The sequence below is a fragment of the Nicotiana tabacum genome, chromosome 15 (genome assembly GCF_000715075.1).
Source record: "Nicotiana tabacum cultivar K326 chromosome 15, ASM71507v2, whole genome shotgun sequence".
In the NCBI taxonomy this organism is placed as follows: Eukaryota; Viridiplantae; Streptophyta; class Magnoliopsida; order Solanales; family Solanaceae; genus Nicotiana; species Nicotiana tabacum.
This window is the reverse complement of record NC_134094.1, coordinates 77,389,196-77,413,193: the sequence shown is the minus strand read 5'-3', so window position 1 is coordinate 77,413,193 and position 23,998 is coordinate 77,389,196. Positions and strand designations below refer to the sequence as shown.

Below are 23,998 nucleotides of genomic sequence, written 5' to 3'. Positions count from 1 at the left end.
AAGTAGGCTCATAGTAAGGTCAACGACAAAGTCAACTAGGACTTGTGACTTGGTGGCAGTACGAGGTTGACATAAAATGTTATATGTACTCAATTCAACTGCCCATTTGGCGAGTCGTTCCGCGAGTTTCGGTTTATGAAGGATACTCTGTAATAGGAAAGTGGTAACTACGAAAGTAGGATGACATTCAAAGTAAGGCCTTAATTTCAGGGCTACCACTATGAATGCTAATGCTAACTTTTCTAAGTGTGGATAGCTAGTTTCAGTATCTAATAGCATTTTACTAACATAATAAATTGGAGAATATATCCTTTATCTTCTCATATGAATACTGCACTTACCCAAACTTCATAGACCACTTGGTAGATCAATAATCGTGTTCCCGATCGAGGTTTGAACAATAACGGTGGATTTTATAAGTAGTTTTTCAAATCCTTTAATGTTTGATAACATTTTGGAGCCCAATCAAAATTCTTTTGCTTCTTGAATATAGAAAAGACTTTGTGGTACTGTTCCGACGATCGAGATATAAACCGGCATGTGATTGTTATCCTACCTACTAATCTTTGCACCTCTTTCTTGTTATTTAGCATATCAAGTATTATCGAGCCTCATTTTCTCGTGAAATCGGATTTCGACATGTGACAACTCTTTTAAATAGGATTAAAAGAAAGGAGACTCTATCTAATGATTTTAAGGTATTAGGGCACCTATTTGCAAATAACCCCAAATAAATTAGTCTATATCACCAAGGATCGGGTAAGGATACAAATCACATCGAAGAGAAAGTGTTAGGTACTCTTCGAGGTCCAAAAATATAGTTTCTGACTGAATTTTAAACTATGTGGAGGAAGGGAAAAATAAGTTATTGATTAAACTAAGTTACGAATTAATACTAAGTGGTTAAATATGCAAATTAGTTAAAAACTAATAGTTACTTAAGTCCAGTTGAAGAGATAGTCAAATACATGTGAAGTAAAGATAAACAAAAAGTAAAACATAAAGGATACTATTTAGTTATTTTAAAAGAAGGGACCTAAGTTTTTAAGCCTAATGGAGCAACTCTCGTGCAAAGTTTGCTCAGATTTTTATAGCCAAAAATGCAATGGTCATTCGGACAATTTGTATATTATCTCCCCTACCCTCATTAATATCTGTAATTTGTTACTTAAAGTGCACTAGTTGATTCTAAATCGCCTGTAAATTAGACTACCCGGCCCATTCCTATAGTTCAGGAGGCATTATACATTATCTAAAACGAGGGCTCTACACTCAAAATAAAGCTAAGTTTCTATTATATTATTATCTAAGCGACAAGTAGATAAACACATAAGGACTAGATCAAATAGCACGTAATACAAATAAGGGCTCATATTGGCCTCCCACATAGATACTCATATAAACGGACAAATTAATTGTGGGCAGATTTGAACATGATTAGGAAGCGACAGTGTTAACGGCATTGTTATTAGATTAATCAAATGAACCTGTTCTAAACAAATGAAGGCAAAGTATAGAAGGTTGTTAAAGCGTCGAGTTATTTCAAGTTACAAGCTTAAATCGATCTATAGGCATGATATTTAAGTCGCGAATCTATTCAAGACTGAAATTTGATCAAGAAATGTGCTGGATAGTTTTGCTTTAAGTTAATTAGGCGATGAAACGGTTAAGTAATGTTGTTTAACTAGTTATGCTTTTATAGATATGATTTCTAAGTGGATACATTGTACCTGATCAGATTAAAGCGGTCTACAACATGAGAGTGATCCTAAATGCATGGTATATACATGAATGGGTGTGTGCGCGACTGAAATCAAGAAACATGTTGAGTATCGAAATAACTCGACCTTTGGTTCTTATAGGCATCATTTCTAGATTAAACAAGTTAACGAGCATTGTTATGTGATTGATTCCCTATAGATATTGTTTCTAACATAATATATAATTTCACAAATTAGTTCCTATGTAACGATCTGGGCAGTTGTTTTGTGTATTTTTAGCCTCAATCCCTTATTTGATGCTTCCCGTATGTGTATTTATTGTTATGTGACTTGCGAGGATGGTTGGTTTAGTTTCAAGAAGGTTTTGAAGTGAATTAGAACACTTAGTTCCAAGGTTGAAAGCTTAAGTTGTAAGAGTTGACCGAGATTTAACTTTTGTGTAAACAACCCCGGAATAGTGTTTTGATGGTTTTAATAGGTTTATATGGTGATTTTGGACTTAGGCATATGTCCGGATTGGGATTTGGAGGTTTCAAGGTTGATTTGGCTCAATTTGGCGAAAGTTGAAAGCTTTGGAAGGTTTATGGGTTTGACCGGGAGTTGAATTTAAAGCTATTATGTTCAGAATATTGTTCTGGAAGTTGAAATAAGTTTGTTTTGTTATTTGGAACTTGTGTGCAAAATTTGAGATCATTCCAAATTGATTAGACGTGGTTCGGCACGAGATTTTGGAAAGTTAAAAGTTGATTAGTTCCTAGGCTTGAATCGAGATGTGATTCATGGTTTTGATGTTATTTTGTGTGATTTGAGGTCTCGAGTAGGTATGTATTTTGTTTTGGAACTTTTTGGTATGCTCGAGTGGGGTCTGGAAGGATTCGGGTGGTTTTCGGACCATCCGGAAGGTGGTTAAGCATGGCTAGTTGATGGCAGGTCTAGTGCAACCGCACCATCGAAGAAGAGGTGCGCAGATGAAAAGTGTCAGCTGGGTGAAATGGTGCACATAAGCAAAGGAGGAGGCTGAGATTGGAGGCCGCAGATGCATAACGGTTGCGCATCTACGATTGCACAAATGCGAGGATCTGAACGAAGGTGCGCATCCGCAAGTGTTGAAGGAGTCCGTAGAAGCGGATGGTTGGGGGGGAGTTAGTGAGCTTGCAGGTACAAGCCTTTTTCCATAGGATCATGCTCGCAGGTGCGGGCATCTAGGTCCGCATATGCGGAATAGCTGGGTAATGGAATTAAGGTGATTTTTGAGATGTTTTCATCTACTTGGATTGATAAGTGTTCTTAACTCGGATTTAATTATTACTCATGACTATATCCTTGAATTTGGCATTTGATAGGTGAATCTAATGAAAAAATCGGGGATTCTGCCAAAACTTTTCTAAAATAAAAAATAGAGTTTAGAATCCCGATTCAGAGTCGGATTTGGATGAAACTTATATAGTTGAACTCGTATTCAAATAGGTTTCGTGATTTGTGATTTATGTTGGGTTTCGAGATGCGAGCCACGATTGACTTTTTGGTTGACTTTGTGTAGTTGTATAAAAATCAAAGCTTTATTCTTTGGTTTTTTTTTCTATGGCCTTAATTGATATTATTAAGTTATTTTTGGCTTGATTCGAGTCGTTCGGAGGTCGGTCCACGCGGGAAGGTATTTTTAGAGTGTTGATTTGGGTTTTTTGAGGTAAGTATCTTGCCTAAACTTTGTTGAGGCGCTAGTTCCTAGAGCTATTAGTGTTGGCTACGTGCAATGAGTGGCGCACATGCGAGGGATTGAGCCCATGTGCACCGGGGGTTTATCCATCAAGGTAGTGTCTAGGCTAATTTATGCCGCGAATTGACTGTTGAGCTTCTTTATATCATGCTTCTTATGTTTGTACCCCTTTGTGAGCTAATTGAATCGTGTTAGAGGTTACATATATCTCTTGTTCAAACATGATAATTGTTATTTGTGTGGCGTAATCGCCTAATTCGAGTTATGATAGTACACTTCGCACATGCATACACCTTAGCATGTCACTTATATCAGTCCACAAGTATGTTATTTGATATCCATTATTCATGTATATGTATTCTTGCATATGTTTTTTGTGTGATATGGGCTGGATTGATAGCACGTGAGTGGTCTGTCCGGGTTTGACTATGATCGCACGTGAGTGGTCTGTGCGGTTATTATATATGGCACGTGAGTTATTCGTGCAACGTATGGATAAGGATCCATCCATCTAGGGTCACCCTCTCATGATTCTCTTTTGATAGTGTACATGCGGTATGAGGAAAATTGATCAGTGTTTGGTTTTCATCTCTTCTCTATTTGTAAACACCTTGGTTATATGCATGTTTTATTCGCATATGTTCTCTATATGCTAGATTTGGAATGTATACATGACTCGTTGTACATATCTTCTCTAAATGATGTTTGGTTCGATTAGTGAGAGCACGGTACATATCTTCTCTATATGTCTACTTGTCCATACGAGGCTTGATCATATATGCATATCTTCTCTATATGTTGGGTTGTTAACTAATACAAGACTTGGCACATCTTTTATATGTGCACGGATTTTGGTTATATTTGTGTTTGATGCTTAGTGGAGTGCCATTAATAATTCTTGCCACTATTACCTCACTCAGGATAGTCATGATCTTTGCTGAGTATATGAGGTCGCATGTACTCATACTATACTCTACACTTAATTGCAGATCCAGGTATTGGACCTAGCTGATATATGTCCCTGTTTGTTGTGAGCTGCCGAGAGCCGAGGTCGAGCTGCATTTTGACCGCAGTCCTTGATGTCTATTTCTATTTCAGTTACTGTTATTGTTATTCAGACAATATTTTCATTTTGTATTTTCACACTTGTATTTCTATTGTAAAGATCATGACTTTGTATTGCTAGTTCTGAGGGATTTAATATATTGACGCGGTTTATTTATGATATTTGGCTTTAGAATTATTCTATTTCCGTTAATTTTGTTATCTTGTTCCGCTTTTGTTATGCTTGGCTTGCCTAGCAAGTGAGTTAGGCATCATCATGATCGGACGGTGTTTTTGGGATCATGACAAGTTGGTATCAGAGCCCTAGGTTCATAGGTTCTACGGGTCATGAGCAAGTTTAGTAGAGTCTTGCGGATCAGTACGAAGACGTTTGTACTTATCTTTGATAGGCTACCGAACTGTTAGGAAAATTTCACTTTCTTTCATTCTTGTCATGCAGATGTGTTATTTTCAAAGTTTGATTCTTTACTCTTTTATTCTCTCACAGATGGTGAGGACATCAACCAGATCAGCTAAGCATGCACCGGTGCCTCCAGTCATGGGTCGAGGTGGGGCATACGCTACAACTAGAGCTTTAGCTAGAGCAGCAATTGTGGAGCCACTAGTTGCTCTAGTACAGGAGCAAATTCCAGATATTGTTGAGTCGGTGGGACCATCTCAGGCTTCGACAATATTTATTGTTATGCCCGGTCTTCAGGAGACTTTGGCCCAGATCTTGAGTGTGTATACATGCTTGGCTCAGGCAGGTATGATACCAATTGTACCATCTACCTCACAAGCCAGGGGAGAATCCTAGACTCTCGTCGCTCGTACACTAGCAGCTAGCTCAGGGTTATCAGACACCGGAGGTTCTGCTAGTGCAGCCAGTTATTGCGGCACAAGCCGAGATTGGACCATCTTTTACTGAAGAGGAGCAAAAGAGGCTAGAGTGATTCCAAAGACTTCGTCGTCCATATTTCAGTGGAGGAGAGTCAGAGGATGCTTAGGGTTTCTTGATCAGTGACATTGGGTTCTTGGCATAATGGGTCTGGTGGATTCCAATGGAGTTGATTTCACTACTTTTCAACTGACAGGACCAACCTACGGGTGGTGGAAGACCTATGAGTCGGACAGGCCAGCTGGCGCAACACCACTTACATGGCATCAATTCTAATTCTTTTCTTACAGAAGTTTGTTCCACAGACTCGCAGAGAGGAGTTGCGTAGTAAGTTTGAGCATTTATGCCATGAGGGCTTGACTGTGACCCAATATGAGATGAGATTCACAGAGTTAGCACGTCATGCACCATTTTTGGTCCCTATTAATAGGGAGAGAGTGAGGAGGTTCATTGATAGCCTCCACTATGGTATTCGATATGGTATGGCCCAAGAGACTGAGATTGATGCTAGTTTCCTCTTGGTGGTTAAGATTGTCAAGCGCTTAGAGCATGTTCGCAAGCTTAAGCAAGAGGAGAGGGACGCCAAGAGGCCCTGCGGTTTGGGTGGTTTTGGTGGTGCCTCATGTGGAGGCCAATCACATCACAGTAGAGGTCGTTCTTTTAGGCCCGCTCAGGCAGCTCGTTAGATTCCTCGTGGTTTGTCAGTTAGCCACGGTACATACAGTGCTTGCCCAAGTCACTCATTATTTAGCACACTACCTTCACAATTCATTTTCAATAATTCCAACAAAGAATAGACATGCTTTCAAATCCGGCAGTTTAAGCCAAATCAGTTTTATATAGTTAAAGTGGAGGTAATCCGGATATAGAATCTTTCAAAAATTTCACAACAATGACATATAGCAACTAAGTGCATCAACAAATAAAAATCAAGTACAGCCTCTCAGGGCAACAGTCATTCATCTCATCATAACAGCTCAATCACTCGGCTCTCAGCCCTCAGTACTCACACTCAATAGGTACATGCGCTCACTGGGGGTGTGCAGACTCTAGAGGGGCTCCTTTCAGCCCAAGCGCTATATCATTGCGGCGTGCAGCCCGACACAATCATATAAGTAGCCATAAGAACCATCAAAGCTCCGATCTTAGGTCAAATATACAAAAGTCAAACTTGGTCATCTCTTCCAACTTAAAGCTTCTAAAATGAGAATCATTCTTATAAATCAATCCCGAACCACTCAAAAACTAAAATTGACGATGCTAGCAACTTATAATACACCATATGAAACTACTCAAGACTTCAAACTACCGAACGAAGTTCAAATGCTCAAATCGATCGGTCGGGTCGTTACAATTTCCCATGAATTTATACACTTAAAATATGAATTTGAAAGAGAAATTTGGGGGTTTGGTACTAGATTTTGAAAGTAAATAATTGAGATTTGGACCCCGATTTGGAGTCGAATTTGGGTGAAACTTGTATATTTGGACTCGTATCCGAATGAGTTGTCGGAATTTATGAGCTTTGTCAGGTTCCAATAGCGGGCTCGGGTTGACTTTTTGGTTGAATAATTTCCTTTAGTATCTTTTGGTACCGCGATGTGTTATTGGACTATATTTGAGTCGTTTGGAGGTCGATTTGCAAGGAAATGCATTCTTGGAGAGTTCTTACCACTCTCCATCTGCTTGGGGTTCCTCAAACGGATATTCGTGTTATCAAGGTCAGTTGCAGGGTCAATAGCCTTGTCAGATGAGGGATTGTTTCGAGTGTGGGGACTTTAGTCATCTCAAGAGGGATTTCCCCAGGCTTCTGAGTAGTGTACCACACCAGGGCACATAGTTTATGGTTCTAGTTCCAGTAGTTACACCACATACATAGCCAGCTAAGGGTGGGGCTTAGCCTGTTCGAGGTCTCCATAGAGAAGGAGGTAAGTCAGGTGGTGGACAGGATCGTTGATTTGCATTTCCAGTTATGCTAGAGGAAGTTGGTTTCGATGTCATGATCACAAGTATTATTTCAGTGTGCCACATGGATGCTTCAGTATTATTTGACCATGGTATGTGTCATCATACTTTGCTTATTATTTGGATATGCCTCGTGGTTCTCTTGATATTCTTGTGCATGTGTCTACGCCTGTTGGTGATTTTATTGTGGAAGATTATGTGTACCAGTCTTGTGTGGTTACTATTGGGTGTTATGAGACTGAGGTTGATCTTTTATTGCGCAATATGGTTGATTTTGAGGTGATTTTGGGCATGGATTGGCTATCTCTATACTATGTTATTCTCGATTATCATACTAAGACTGTGACATTGGCGATGTCGGGGTTACCAAGTTTAGAGTAGAGAGGTTTGCTTGGTCACACTCCTAGTAGAGTGATTTTATTTTTGAAGGTCAACGGAAGGTTGAGAAGGGGTGTTTGGCATACTTGGACTTCGTGAGAGATGTTAGTGTTGATACTTCTACTGTTAAGTCAGTTTCGATAGTGAGGGAGTTCCCAAATATATTTCCTGCAGACCTGCCTAGCATGCCATCTGATAGGGATATTGATTTCGATATTGATTTGGTTTCGGGCTCCCATACCATCTCTATTCCACCATATCTCTTGTCACCAACAGAGTTGAAGAAATTGAAGGAATAATTACAAGAATTTCTTGATAAAGTTTTCATTAGGGTGATGATGGGGTGCGTCAGAACTATTTGTGAAGAAAAAAGATGGTTCTATGAGGATGTGCATTGACTACAGGTAGTTAAACAAGGTTACCATCAAGAACAAGTATCCATAGTCGCGTATTGATGACTTTTTTGATCACCTTCAATGTGATAGGGTGTTCTATAAGATTGACTTGAGATCGAGGTATCATCAATTGAAGATTAGGGCTTCAAAAATTCCTACAACTGCTTTTAGGATCCGTTATGGGAATTATGAGTTCTTAGTGATGTCATTTGACTTGACAAATACCCCGGCAACCTTCATGTATTTGATGAACAACGTGTTTCAGTCGTATTTGGATTTATTCGTTATTATATTCATTGATGATATATTGGTGTATTCCCGTGGTAGGGAGGAGCACGAGCAACATTTGAGGATTATGCTTCAAATTTTGAGGGAGAAGAAGTTATATGCCTAGTTCTCCAAATGTGAGTTTTGGTTAGATTCAGTGGCATTCTTGGGTCATGTGGTATCTAATGAGGAAATCAAGGCGGACCCAAAGAAGACTGAGGCAATTCAGTGTTGGCCCAGACCTTCTATCGCTATAGAGATCCGGAGCTTCTAAGGTTGGCTGGGTACTATTGCCATTTTGTGGAGGTGTTTTTATACATCGCAACCTCATTGACTAAATTGACCTAGAATGGTGCTCTATTTAAGTGGTCTGACAAGTGTGAGGAGGGCTTTCAGAAACTCAAGACAGCCTTGACTACATCTCATTGTTAGTTTTGCCTTCGAGAACGAGATTATATACAGTTTATTATGATGCTTCATGGGTTGGTCTTGGATGTGTGTTGATGCAGGACGGTAGAGTGATTGCCTGCACATTGCGCTAGTTGAAGCCCCATGAGAAGAACTATTCAGTCCATGACTTGGAGTTGGTAGCTATTGTGCACGCGCTTAAGATTTGGACGCATTATCATTATGGCATGTCTTATAAGGTGTATACGGATCACCGGAGTCTCCAATATCTGTTTAAAAAGAAAGATTTGAACTTGAGGCAACGGAGATAGTTGGAGCTATTAAAGGATTATGATATCACCATTTTTTATCATCCAGGAAAGGCTAATGTAGTTGCAGACGCCTTAAGGATAAAGGCGTAGAGTATGGGGAGCTTAGATTTTATTTCAGTTATAGATAGGCCTTTAGCCATAGATGTTCAGGCATTGGACAATAGGTTGGTGAGATTGGATATTTTATAGCCGAGCAGGGTTCTAGTTGTGTTGTATCTCAGTCATCTTTGTTCGAGCGCATTAAGGCACGTCAATATGATGATCCTCACTTGCTTGTCCTTAAGGACATGGTGCAACATGGTGATGCTAATAAGGTGACTATTAGTGATGATGGGGTGTTGAGGCTTCAGGGTCAGATTTGTGTTCCTAATGTTGATGGCTTGAAGGAGTTGATTCTGGAGGAGGCTCACAGTTAGCGATATTCTATTCATCCAGGCGCCATGGAGATGTATCGTGATTTGAAGTAGCATTATTGGTGGAGAAGGATAAAGAAAGACATAGTTAGGCATGTTGCACGGTGTTTGAGTTATCAGCAAGTTAAGTACGAGCATCAGAGATTGGGTGGGTTGCTTTAGAAGATAGATATACCAGAGTGGAAGTGGGAGCGTATTACTATGGACTTTGTGGTGGGATTACCACGGACCTTGAAAAAGTTCGATGCTTTGGGTCATTGTTGATCGATTAACCAAATCGACGCATTTCATTTCGGTCATGACTTTCTACACATAAGAGAGATTGACTCAAATCTACATCCGGGAGATTGTTCACTTGCATGGTGTACCTGTTTCTATTATCTCGGATAGTGGTACTCAGTTTATCTCGCATTTTTGGAGAGCTGTGCAACGTGAGTTAGGCATGCAGGTTAAGTTGAGTACATCATTTCATCCTCAAATGGATGGGTAGTCCAAGCAAACCATCAAATCTTGGAGGATATGTTGAGGGCCTGCACTATTGACTTTGGAGGCCAGTGGGATCAGTTTTTACCATTAGAGGAGTTTGCATATAACAACAACTACTAATCTAGTATCGAGATGACTTCATATGAGGCCATACATGGGAGATGATGTCGTTCTCCGATTGGTTGGTTTGAGCCTGGGGAGGCTAGATTATTGGGCACAAATTTGGTTAGCGATACATTGGAGAAAGTGAAGTTGATTTAGGACAGGCTTCGTACCGCACAGTCTAGGTAGAAGAGTTATGCCGATTGGAAGGCTCGTGATATGGCATTCATGGTGGCTCCTCCTTACTTTTCCTCCAAATATAACATTGACGGGACCCGAGGCGGCTCCTCCTTACTTTTGTTCTTCATGTAGGATTGCTTCCCTTTCTTGCTAAAGAGTTTAGTGGAATATCCTTATTTGAGAAGATGATTTATTTTGTTTTGAAAGACTTTACAGTCAATGGTCTTATGACCATGATCATTGTGGAACTCGCACTAGGATTTCTTACTCTGCCACTAACTCAGATATATTAATGTTGAAGTTGTAATCATCAAGCTTTGGCTAGAGGTGGTAATCACTGACTTTTGATGCTTTCGGTTCTTTCCCTGCTCGATGTGGTATTACATCATTCATTCGCCTAGAGTTTCTATTATCCCGAATCGGCCTTTGCCTCAGGTCATTTTTTCGACGCGAAGGCTTGGAATAAGGTTCGTACCTGACCTTGGAGTCTCGGTATCTAGCATCTTCTCGTTTACGGACCGTTTTTGGACGATTGTTGTATCCCCTTGTATCTTTTGTTTTCTTGAATCTGGATAGCGTTGAGATATCATCTTCTATTCGAAGCTTAGTGCTATATTTGTGGTACACGTCGTTCCATGTCTTGAGTGAGAATTCCTGAAGATTATCTTTGGGCCTCCTAATAGCTTCCAAACTTTTATCATTCAGGTTTATTGTAAAGGTAATGCCTGCCCAGTTGTCTGGCACGGTGGGGAGCAATATCCTTTCCCTTTGGTATCGCTGTATAAAATCCCAGAGCAGTTCTGTGTTTTCTTGTTGAATTTTAAAATATCCTCCATTCGTATTTCTACCTACTGTCCTCCGGAGTGTGCTTTTCTGAAAGTATATGCAAGTTCAACAAAGGAACCAATAGAATTTTCAGGTAGATGGGAGTACCAAGTTAGGGATCCTTTGGTGTAGGTCTTTTCCAATTTCTTGACGAGTACATACTCAATTTCTTCTTTCGTGAGACCACTCCCTTTGATTCGGTTGTATAGGCCATGATGTGGTCATGTGGATCTGAAGTTTCGTCATATTTGGAAATATCCGACATTTCAAACTTCTTTGGGACAGGTAAAGGGGCAACACTCGGCTAATATAGTTACTGAGGGTATTTGTTTGTGTCAATTCCTTTGATGACAGGTGGAACTCCTAGGATCTATTTGATCCGCTCGTTCTGCTCCTTGACATGTTGTTGTAAGGTAGAAATTTTGTAATTCAGAATTTTCGGTCGTACATGAGCCCGTGACTTAAGTGTTATTCGGAAGTCCCCTCATTCCCATATTCCTTAGTTTGAAATTGGGTGTTTCTATGTCGACATGCACCCTTGGAGGCGGGGTTGGTATTGCTACCGTAGCGCCACTTGTAAGAACCCTTAATGCCTATCTGATCTGAGCATTCAATTATTGTTGTTGCGTCATAAAATCTTTCACTGTCGCCTCTAACGTGCATCGTCATCACCCCTACTAGTGGATCTTGCTAGAAAATTCTCCCTTGAATTGGATGGCGATATTCCGAAAGATTGATCATTTGGAGTTCATGATCCTCTAGTTTGTTCTAAAAGCTGGACCACCGGGGTCACATCCTGATTATTGACTCTATACATGGTGTTTTTCTTGAATAGGCAACGAGCAAGCGAGAATAGTAGAAAAATTAAAAAGAAGCATTATGACTTTGGATCAAATGCTCAAGGGCTCTACGGTGGGCACCAAACTGTTTAACCCAAAAACTAATTTTAAAAAAATAATTATGCTAAGGCCACTAGCAAACAGAATAATCCAAAGTATATATAATAAAATAACGGACAATAATGATGAATAAACAAAATAGAGATTGAAATAAAAGAATTATTATTGAGTGTTGGCCTCTGATATGGCTATATTGGAGTGTACAAGAATCCTTGAAAGAAATAATCAAGATGTATGTAGAATAAACAGTAAGCAATGTGTTGTGTGTTATAAGGTGTGTATTATAAGTGAGTAAGGTAAAGTATTTCTAGCGGAAGTGGGATGTGATATTTTGAAGTGAGTAAGGTAAGGTATCTATAGCCTAAGTAGGATGTGGCATTCAAAATTTCTAGCCCTACATCGTGTAAGTAGTTAGTGAGAAGGCAAAATCCATGCTGGCGATGACTGTGATAGCGTAATAGACGTGGGCCATGATCTCCGGAAGATTTCAGGCACAATAAAGTTTGACACTGAAGGTGTATAATCTATTTTGGGTACAAGCTCTTCCGATTGCTCTTGCTCCGAATTTAGATGGACAATCCTGGCTATGACTCTACTGTTATTGCGATTTTGGCCTTCGAGCTTATGGATCCCGAACCGCTCCCGTCACGTGTGATTATTTTGTCATACCACGTGGTGAGACCGATTTTTACCAATACAATAAAAGCTATAGAAATTACAATAACTACGCCTCAAAAGCTACAATAGATGCCAGAAAATAGATGAAATATAACATAAAATGCAAAAACTCAACCTTTAATTTTTTTTTACTTTTAAATTTTTTTAAATTAATTAACCCTTGAAATTCATTAAATATTTGACGGCGGCTAAAAATGCTCACATTTAGCAAAATTTTAAAATCTCTCTCTCTCTCTCTCTCTCTCTCTCTATATATATATATATATATATATATATATATATATATTAGGGCCACTCAAACATTACATGGCACCTTCTATACTTCAGAGTTAGGATTTATCTATTTTCCTATTTTTGGCTATTTCCTTGATTTATGTGTTGTGCGTCAAATAGTTTTAAAATAAAATAAAAAACTCAATAGTCACGTCTCTTCCGTTTATACTTCTTTTCCCTTGGTTTTCGACGCTTCCCACTTTGTTAAACAATACGATTCTTCTTTCTTCCACTTTTTCACTCTCACTTCTCCAAGACCCTTTTCAATTATCTGTTATACTTTTTATTATTTTTTCTTTGACAAAATTTTTATATTCTCTCCTTTTTAATTATTTTTACTGAAAAAGTTTGTTCCCGTTTTACTTCTGATGACGATCGAAAAGCAACTTCAATGGCCATCAACAAGAAATTCGAGAAGATTATGGCAGTCACATCAATGACTTCTACTAAAGTTTACAGATTATGTGTGAGTGGTTTTCACTTTTGTGGCAGTTGTTGCTGTTGGGAATTTGTATTCAATATATATCTCATAATCCAGAGGTCCAATATGCGGTGAACAGAAAGATGGTTGAGATTAATTTCAAGTAGTAATGAGCAAAAATTACAAGTATACGCAAATGGACCAGAAGACTTGTATCAGACAAAGCTTTAGAGATTTCCCTGTTGTTATTTTTACCTGTAGAAATATTCGTGTTGCTTTCTCATTATTTATTCATACTAACATGATAGGAAGGTGACAAGTTGCTTAGAGAGACTAATTCAATGTATTTTTTATGCCAGGTTAGTTCCTCTGTTTTTCTGTTCTTAAGTTGAAAGCAAGTTTCTAAAGGTATTATTCCATATAGTTTTTATGTCAATTATGTTCTATGTTAATAAATAACTTATACTTCTCATTTCCTCAATTTTATGTAAATGGCTTAGATACTTTGATGTCTTTCATATATTTTACTGAAGAGCGTAGGCATATTTATTTGTTAATTGCTAGGACCAAAAACTATATCAATAATAGTAAGTGTTGAAGCTATTTTGAGATAATCGTTGCCAGATAATTTATATATCTTCAAGGAAAATGAACCAAATAATAAACTCCCTAGACTGTCCAGTTGTCAATGAGACCGAAACTTAAATTTTTTGTTGATGTTGTAGCTTCTCTTCACTTTTTGAAGATATTGTGTGTATTGAATTGATAGGAAAAACTTAGTTTTCAAAACAAATAAATAGTTTTTTTTTGAGATTATGGAAAATCATGTATATTGCGGGTGGTACATAAGATGGAAGAAGTGATTTTAGAGTGAAAAGGTTATTGGTTATGGAAAGTTAGAGAAGAAAGAAAACATTAATAAACATTCCTTCTGAAAAAAATGAATGAATTAGGAATAAGTGAGAAAGGAAAGAAGATTAGGAAAAAGGAAGAAAAAACAGAAAAAGGTAAAAGAAAGACGAGTGAAATTACATAAGAAGTTCACAAAATTTGATTTCATGGATTTGGAGCAAATATCTTTTTTTACCATTAATTAGCTTCTTCGATAAGATGGTGAGGGAATATGATATATACAATATGTTATTATGCCAACCAGAGTATGAATGACTATAGGGCTTTGACATCTTCAAAAGAGCCAAATCCTAAAAAAAATGGTATGTCAATCATAAGTTTCTTCTCTAAGACCAAATAGTTAACTTCTATTTTCCTTTTTCTTCTTTTTATATCATTAATTGGTTCTCTTTTCCCTTTGTATTGTATATTATTACAATTATAACAATGAAGGCAAGTAAGTTGTGAGCACAATAAAGATATAGTAGGTGAGGATAATGAAGAGTCGTAGTATAAACATCAATAGCTAACTTCTTCCTTTCTATGAGTTGGTTGTATCCCTTTAGTATGTTTTGTGACTCCATTATCTTTAATCTCCTGGTTTTCTTTTGCTTTTCTTCTTCTTATAAACTTTCACTGCTTGGTGGAAAAAAAGAAAGAGGAAAATTAATATAACAAGTAGCAGACTAGCAGAAGGAAGGAGAAAGAAAAGGAAAAGATAATCACATAGAATAAAGAGGAAAGTTGGTAATAGGAATTCATTTAGATGATGAAAATTGATAGGGATATTAAGTAATATGATATAAAGAAAAAGAAGAGCAATGAAAGGGAAAATTTAAAAGGAAAGGAAAACAATTTTTTTTTTCTCCCCTGTTTTTTGTTTAATGCATTTTTTTCATTTTTTTAAACTTGAATAGAAGAAAAGTTCATTAAATAAAAGTTCTTTATCTAATGAAAGTAAAACAAAAATAAAAAACAAGTTATTAGGTACATGCTTTTGAAATAGGCTAAGAGGATAGTGGTTCACCTATCCAAACACAAAATATATGAAGAAATATCTTAAAACTCTTTTTAACGACAAACGATAAAATCTATCCAAATATTGTATTCATCAAACTATACAATACAATACAATACGATACATTATGAATGATGTGTAACAACCATCAAAACAAGCTGTTAAACTCTGATTCTACTAAAAACATTTATATTGTGATCTATTGATATATAGAATTAATTCTTATTCATATACAATAACAACAATAATTACACCTCAGACAAAGTAATCATCACTTCCTTTTTATTTATATACTTGAAAAATATTATATCTTTTAGAGTAAATTTATGAAACTATCATTTCTAGATTTAATGGCATTTTTCCATTCGCGCGGCAAATTCCCTATTCAGTATAATATATTTGAGAGACTATTTCAAAATTCACATTTTCGTTTTTTTAAAAATATACTAAGCTCACCCGACCCGACTCTATATTTGAGAAACGGGGCATGTGTATAAAAGCGGGAGTATTTTCATGTTTAGGGTTTATCGCAGCTAGGGTTCTGAAACCCTTCTAGATTCATCGCGAAACTCTCTTTCTGTCATCGTCGCCAGAGATTTTCAGTATCCGATCTGACCGGAGAGCAGGTCACCGGAAACAATGGCTTTAGCTTTCGATGAATTCGGAAGGCCGTTCATAATATTAAGGGAGCAAGAACAGAAAACCAGATTAAGAGGCCTCGATGCTCAAAAGGCCAACATTTCCGCCGGAAAAGCTGTTGCGCGTATCCTGCGTACCTCATTGGGTCCTAAAGGCATGGATAAGATGCTTCAGAGCCCCGACGGCGATGTCACCATCAGTATATTCTTATTCCATACTATTCATTCAAGTTTGATTTACCTTATTCTAGCTCCGTATTACTACTTTTGAGATTTACGGTTTAAAAAAGGTGTCCTTTTTGGTTTTGATTTGATTTTTTTAGAACTTGTTATTTGGTGTGTTCGGTATGGAGGTGAATGTTTCCGTAGATAAATGCTTTCGTGCAAAGTGCTCTCCAGGAAGTTTGCTCGGTGAGCAGAAAATATTTTCAGGAAAAAATATTTGTTAAGGATTGATAAGAATTGGATAGTGTTTTAATGAAAATTTTGAGCTTCAAAGATTCATTGTATTGTTTAAGCAATGGTTGCCACAAGTGATATGGAGTATGAGCTGGGATACAGAAAGGAATATGATTTTGAGCATGAGCGAGGGAGGTCAGTTTCCACATCTTGGTGGAAAATGTGTCCTGGGAAAATATTCATTGGTAATCAAACACCAAAAATGATATCCTGATAGAACATACTTTGACACGTTTTATTTTTAAGTAAGTGGATTCTGCTTTGCTAGTTGTAATCTTGAGATTCTGAATAACATGTGAGAAACTGTAAAATCAGTAGATTTGATTCTGTTAGGTGTATCTCATTTAGTCGTAGATGCATAACTGATCCTGAGAAATTTCGTCTGAGGTTGCAATGAGTGAGCTGATGAGTTCTTTTTCAGTAGTTAGGCGTAGTAGAATATTTTTTTTATCAACTTAGTAGAATATTGACTGTGACCAGATAGAGTTCTAGCATCCAGTTAATTATGCTCCTACAGTTGGGACCTCCATTGTTTGTTTAAGTTTTGTCTATTCCATTTAATCTGTTTGATGTGATGTATAACAGTATGGGTGTCTGCAATTACTTGTGGTTTTCAGAGGAATTCAAAGTGAATAGTACTTACCCTTGATACATTTTATTCATGGGAGTTGGCTTTGTTAAGTGTTTTAGGATGTGATATTAGTTTGTACAGATTAGTAGTATTTCTGATGTGGGAATTGTGAACAGTCAAGGGAGGAAATCTTTACTTATGTCTATTCTTGTTCATTTCCTTACAAGGTTCAACTGTGAAGGATACATTATAATGTTTGAGAAGTAACAATACCATTTATTGCTTTTGGAGTCTATTGTTAGAGCAGTTTATGTTATAGTTTATTGCCTGTGTTCCCCATTAAGAGGGTCTGTTTTGTTTTCCTTGGAGTGGGGTGCGGTTGGGTTTGGGGTGGGGGAAACGGGGGGGAACGGGTGTGTGTGGCTTTACTGTTATTAGCCTCATGCATGCCTTCCCTATAAGAATTCAAAATGACCCTGCTTCTTATGATTTTCTAATCAATGTTCTTGGAAATGTAGTTTTTGTGATGGACCATAGGGCATCACACAGTAATTTTTCCTTGGAGCTTTGCCTTATTCAAAAGGCAAGCCATTTGAGGCCCTTCTTTAAGCTTTTTGATGAGGTCATGTTTCTTTTCTTTCTTTGAGATGTGCCTTTATTCTATACAGTAGTTATAATCTACTCATGTTTGGGAATTCAAAATGACCCTGCTTCTTATGATTTTCTAATCAATGTTCTTGGAAATGTAGTTTTTGTGATGGACCATAGGGCATCACACAGTAATTTTTCCTTGGAGCTTTGCCTTATTCAAAAGGCAAGCCATTTGAGGCCCTTCTTTAAGCTTTTTGATGAGGTCATGTTTCTTTTCTTTCTTTGAGATGTGCCTTTATTCTATACAGTAGTTATAATCTACTCATGTTTGGCAAGAGCAGTAATAGTTTGAACGAATAGTTGACACTACTTTGAGCTCTTCTTTTTCTTCATCCAATCTATGCATACAAATCTCATCACTTTTTTTTTGGAATTTTCTAATATTGGAGATTTGTATTGTCAGCAAATGATGGTGCAACCATTTTGGAGCAGATGGATGTTGACAATCAGATTGCAAAGTTGATGGTTGAGTTGTCACGAAGTCAAGATTACGAAATTGGTGATGGAACCACTGGAGTTGTTGTCATGGCTGGGGCACTTCTAGAACAAGCAGAGAAGTTGTTAGAACGTGGTATTCATCCTATACGGGTTGCAGAAGGGTATGAAATGGCTTCAAGGATTGCAGTTGAGCATTTGGAGCGTGTAGCAAACAAGTTTGAATTCGGTCTGAATGATGTTGAGCCTTTGATTCAAACCTGCATGACTACTTTGTCATCCAAGATGTAAGTGACATGTCAATTTCAGTGTCTGGTTAGGATTTCATATGTTGTGACCTTATTAAAAAAGGATTTCATATGTTGTGTAATTGTACTTTATCACGTTGCGGACAGGCCTGTAATTTATTCAGGAAATGCATCATGGATTCTATTTGCTACTCCTGATACTGATTACAATGCTGACAACCCTGCAGCAAAATTTTACTTGTTTTGATATGAATGATTTACTGCAGTGTGAATAGATGCAAGCGTAGCATGGCTGAAATTGCTGTTAAAGCAGTTCTAGCAGTTGCTGATTTAGAGAGGAAGGATGTAAACCTGGACTTAATTAAAGTTGAAGGAAAAGTTGGTGGAAAACTAGAGGACACAGAGCTAATTTATGGTATTGTAGTTGACAAAGATATGAGTCATCCACAGATGCCAAAGCAAATAGAGGATGCCAAAATTGCGATTCTGACATGTCCTTTTGAGCCTCCAAAGCCAAAGACCAAGCATAAGGTTGACATTGATTCTGTGGAAAAGTTTCAAACTTTACGCCAACAAGAGCAGAAGTATTTTGATGACATGGTTCAGAAATGCAAGGTAAATCTGCAGCATTTGTATATGAGTTATAGATGGTTGAGAAACCTTCTCTACAGGAAAATAAGAAGAAAGAGTTGAACCTATTCTTTTTGTTCCAATAAGGCAATGAAAATGGGAGGGTTGGGGCAATAAAAGCTTAATGGATGTGTCTTAGCCCTAGCCCTTATAGATGGATTGGAGTAATGTAAAGTCTATGATCAGCTAAAACTGTAGTTTTTTCCCTGAATTTTCAGGTGATAATGTTGCAAAACCAATTCCCTTCTCAGTTCTCTCACACATACATTTATTTCTTTAAGCAAAGGAATTTGTTGTTTCCAGACATTTTTCGCATATGCAAAACTAAATTAAGAATGCAATGCAGAGATATCTGTTCTCCCCTTCTCCTACCGTGTGGTCTGCTATTAGCATGAACAAGTAGAGGCAGTCGATGCCAATGTTTAGCTCACAATTATCATTGACTCGTATATAAAGGACCTTCATTTGGTGGTGCGATATCTATGATGTGAGGTTTTAGGGCCTATTCAGTATGTGGTTTTACATGCAGTTGATCTTATATGGAGCTTCATTTGTCTAACAACTGTGCCAATACCTAACAGGATGTTGGTGCTACATTAGTTATCTGCCAGTGGGGTTTTGATGATGAAGCAAATCACTTGTTAATGCATAGAAATTTGCCTGCTGTTAGATGGGTAGGTGGTGTGGAATTGGAGCTAATAGCAATTGCCACAGGTTTGTGTCTACTTTTCTTATTGATATGATGCCTTCATCTTCCTGTGTTTCTGTTGGATCTGCTACTTTAATTGCATGTTCTTGGTATTTGTGCATCTGATTAGGTGGGAGAATAGTACCAAGGTTTCAAGAGTTGACACCTGAAAAACTTGGCAAGGTACACCCCTTTAGACACCTTTCTTTCTTCTCTAATTGTGGACGTATATTATGTATCTATGAAACAACGTGGACATGTATGGTCTAAGTTTTGTGTGGAAGTTGTTAAAAAGAGGATTGGTTAGTTTTCTCAAAGCAAATAACCGGCTTATCTTAAAGGTTATGGATAGGTTATGCATCTTTTGCATATATTGTTAATGAAATGCACAAATATGTTGTGAAAGGCTTTCTCGTCCAGTAATACCTAGGAACAACAGACATTCATAGCTTGCTAAGTATTCCATGAGAGCCTTTTCATTTCATTAATCTTTCTATTTTTACTAATGTTACTCCATGTGCTTATGGATCTGTACTTCTCTCTACCGGCTAAATATGATGTTTTATAAGTTCAGGCTGGTATAGTTCGGGAGAAGTCTTTTGGTACTACAAAGGACAGAATGATATACATTGAACATTGTGCAAATTCAAGGGCAGTAACTATATTCATACGTGGTGGTAAGTTGGTTGCCTGCTAGAATGCCTTGTTAGTACATTCTACTATTGATGGAAATTTGCATTTGTTGGATTTTGATCTCTTTTTTAATTGTTAATCAATGTTGCTGCTGAAATGCCTTATTAGTTCATTCTGCTGCTGATGGAAATTACATGTAGTTTTTTGTCATTTTTTTAGCTGTTAATCTGTATTCACAATTATAACTTGTATTTGGATATTCTGTACTTTGCCCTTGCCCTGTCTGTGCATGTTCATTGGATTGTGACAGTTAATCATTTACTATTGAACTCTACATATTGATGCTCCTTGGATCTAGGTGACAGTACATAATGTCATGACCTTTTCAATAATGCCTTTGTAATTTCAAGGAGATTTTTTGTTGAGGGTAATCAAGCATTAATTCTCTTTTGAAGCATTTTTTCCCCTCAAGAGTTTGAGGACAACTCAATTCGTGCTGAGTTGAAATAGTTTGGTCTGTCAGTCTATTTAAGTGTTTGCGTGGTTCAGATGGTCCAGACTTTACCCAAACAGGAAAAACCAAACCACTATTGACTGAGAAATAAAAACCAAACGAGTCAAAATACTCCCTTTGTATCCCAATTTATGTGGCACCATTTGACATGGCATGGAGTTTAAGAAAGAAAAGAAGATTTTTGAAACTTGTGGTCTAAAATAAGCCATTGAGATTTGTGTGGCTAGAAATCATCTCATTGAGGGTAAACCAAAAATTTTAAAATTAACTTATTTCTAAATTCAGAAAAGTGACATCCTTTTTGGGATAAACTTATAGCCTGTTTGGCCAAGCTTGTAAAATAAGCTTATTTGGCAAAGTGCTTTTCAAAAAGGTACTTTTTGGTGAGAACTAGGTTGTGCTTGGTTAATTAAATTGAAAAGTACTTTTGAGCAACAATTAGTGTTTGGCCAAGCTTTTAGAAAGTGCTTCTAAGTGTATTTTTCTCAAAAGTGCTTTTCAAAAAAATATTTTTAGGGAGAATCTGTTTCTCTTGCTTCTCTAAAACTGCTTCTGCTTTTACTCAAAATCACTTTTTGTCCTTCTAAAAGCTTGGCCAAAACCTTAGTTTGGGAAAAAATCACTTTTGGCTTAAAAAAAGCACTTTTGGCCAAAGAGAAGCTTCCCCAAACAGGCTATAAAAAGGAAGGAGTGCTATATAAATTGGGACGGAGGGAATAATATTTAAATCAGATGGTTCTTGCTGTATGCAATGTCATTGGTTTGATTTGATTTGGTTTAACATTTAAAAAAAATCTTTTTCCCGTAACATTACATTGTATGAAAGTGAAAAATCATTCGTTAAAATCGAACATGCTTTTGTAATTACTTGTCAACTTGGACATGCCATTTAAAATATACCTAATAAACAAATCCATGACCACAAAAAAAGTCTTAACAAAAAAGTAAAGCACATTTTAAATGCTCAGTGAATAGCATTTTCTCAAAAAGTGCTTATTTAGGATAAGCAATACATAGATCAGTTTGGTTTTCTACGGTTTAAATTGATAACCAAAATAAAATTGAAACTCTATGGCCTTTCTATTTTTCAAAACCAAAACGAACGGTACAATTTCTAGAAGATAGATTGGTTTATTAAAATCCCCCCCCCCCCCCCCGGTCTAAGTGTATCTAACCTGGGAATTAATCTAAAAGTATGCATAGTTTGCTGTCATCAAGGTTGGTGCCATTTGTTCGGGGTGGAGTTCATGGTGCAGTGTGTTTTAACCTATGCAAATTTGAGGTTCTTGTTCTAAAGATTATGGTGCAGTATGTGAAATGACATTACATACGGCAAGAACCATCATGAATTTGGATGCCTGAGTTGTTATTTGATCATTTGTACAGGCAACAAGATGATGATAGAGGAGACAAAACGTAGTATCCATGATGCTTTATGCGTTGCTAGAAATCTAATTCGCAACAATTCAATTGTGTATGGTGGTGGTTCAGCAGAGATTTCTTGCTCAATTGCTGTGGAAGCAGCTGCTGATAAACACCCAGGAGTTGAGCAGGTAGCGTTACTTTTTCTCTTTCAATTTTTCTTTATATGCCTTTTGTATTTAACTGTCATTAGCTGAGGCCTCAATCCTTCTCTCTGCAGTATGCGATCAGGGCATTTGCTGATGCTTTGGATTCTGTCCCAATGGCACTTGCTGAGAACAGTGGTCTCCAGCCCATTGAAACTCTATCTGCTGTTAAGGCTCAGCAAATTAAGGTAATCCAGCTTATTAGTACCTAGGATCAATATTTAAACCAGTCCAATATTGAAGAGTCATACTATGACATCCCAGGCTGTTGAGTAAGAACAAGAAAAAAGTTTCAGAAGCTGTTCTTTCCATTTTCTGTCCTATGTATCCAATGTTTTTAGAACAATTTTTTTATAACCTTATGACATGTCCCAGGCTGTTGAGTGTTAGAAAAAGAAAAAAGTTTCAGACGTTCTTCTTCCCATTTCTGTCATGTATGTATCCGATGTTTTCAAAACAATTGTTATAACCTGTAACTTCAAATCTTTTACGCAGGAGAACAATCCCTGCTGTGGAATAGACTGCAATGATGTTGGCACAAACGACATGCGTGAGCAAAATGTCTTCGAGACTCTAATTGGGAAGCAACAACAGATATTGCTTGCAACTCAGGTTGTCAAGATGATTCTAAAGATTGATGACGTGATTTCTCCATCTGAGTATTGATGTTAAGTACTAGAATGCTATATTTTTCTTTGACTAAAAAGGAGATGAATGTTTTCCTTTTTCGCTATGCCAACCCGTAAGTTTTGTTGGGTGAAAATTTCATGATCTTTTGCTTTGGTTTCTATGTTGTGTATTTGAGTACAGCTTGTTAGGTTGATGAACTGTACTCATTCATTTGTTTTCAATTTGATTGATGATCAGTGTCTGTCACTGTATGCTCTATCAAAAGCTTATCTTTTGCTAGTCTCAGATTTTGCCACTTTACTCAGCTAGAATGCTAAAAAATTTAAGTTTGCGTGTGCTCTCATCTGAATTTGGTGGCTCCTTATGTAATGAACATCTTAGAAGTATTCTATCATCTCTTGCTAGCAACAGTGCTCTAGAAGTGTTTGTAACTGTATTAACACGTGGTGGCATTTAAATGCCACTGAACTATTTGTCTTTAGCTGTAAATGTGAAACGTGAGATGTATGAAACCAGCAGCAATTTAGTAAACAGGCTAACAGCATTGTGCTGATGATGGTTTGGTCATTGCGTGCTAAGAAAGTTGAATAAGTAAAGTCATGTTCATTTCCTTGTCATCCTACGTTCAGATCTAAGGTTTGCTTTCTGTGGTTTTCATTTTCGATGTCTTTTTGGTTATTGTTACATCGAAAATATTCAGTCAGTGTCGCCTTAACATCGTAAGATGCCTTATAAGTTGTGCCCCTGTAGTTCAAGTAATCAACACAACATGTACATTGGCTGTACGTTTGGAAGTAGGTTATCGTTTTGGATTCCTATAGAAGATTTCAACCTAAATTGAATTATTATGATATTTAATTTCACGTTTCATCCATCTGGGTAGGGGTGTATATGGATCGGGTTGATTCGGTTTTTATCAACAACCAAACCAAATCAACTATATCGGTTTAGTAAAAATTGAAAAAATTGACTAACATGATCTACTAACATATTTTTACGGGAGACGACCCTTTGACTTAGGATTAGTCAGTTCTATTTCTCGA

General features: G+C 37.3%; 1 protein-coding gene across 1 annotated transcript; it reads left to right on the top strand.

The window, feature by feature from the left end:
- Window positions 1-12,975: 12,975 nt before the first annotated feature.
- LOC107763390 (T-complex protein 1 subunit epsilon) lies at window positions 12,976-23,237 on the top strand. Its single transcript, XM_016581884.2, has 11 exons — window positions 12,976-13,426; window positions 13,741-13,789; window positions 15,812-16,128; window positions 18,013-18,331; window positions 18,559-18,907; window positions 19,504-19,636; window positions 19,741-19,793; window positions 20,185-20,287; window positions 22,144-22,310; window positions 22,400-22,513; window positions 22,821-23,237. Exons 3-11 carry the CDS (start codon window positions 15,930-15,932, stop codon window positions 22,989-22,991), a joined length of 1,608 nt encoding a protein of 535 aa, XP_016437370.1. The 5' UTR covers window positions 12,976-13,426; window positions 13,741-13,789; window positions 15,812-15,929; the 3' UTR covers window positions 22,992-23,237.
- The last annotated feature ends 761 nt before the right edge of the window (window positions 23,238-23,998 follow it).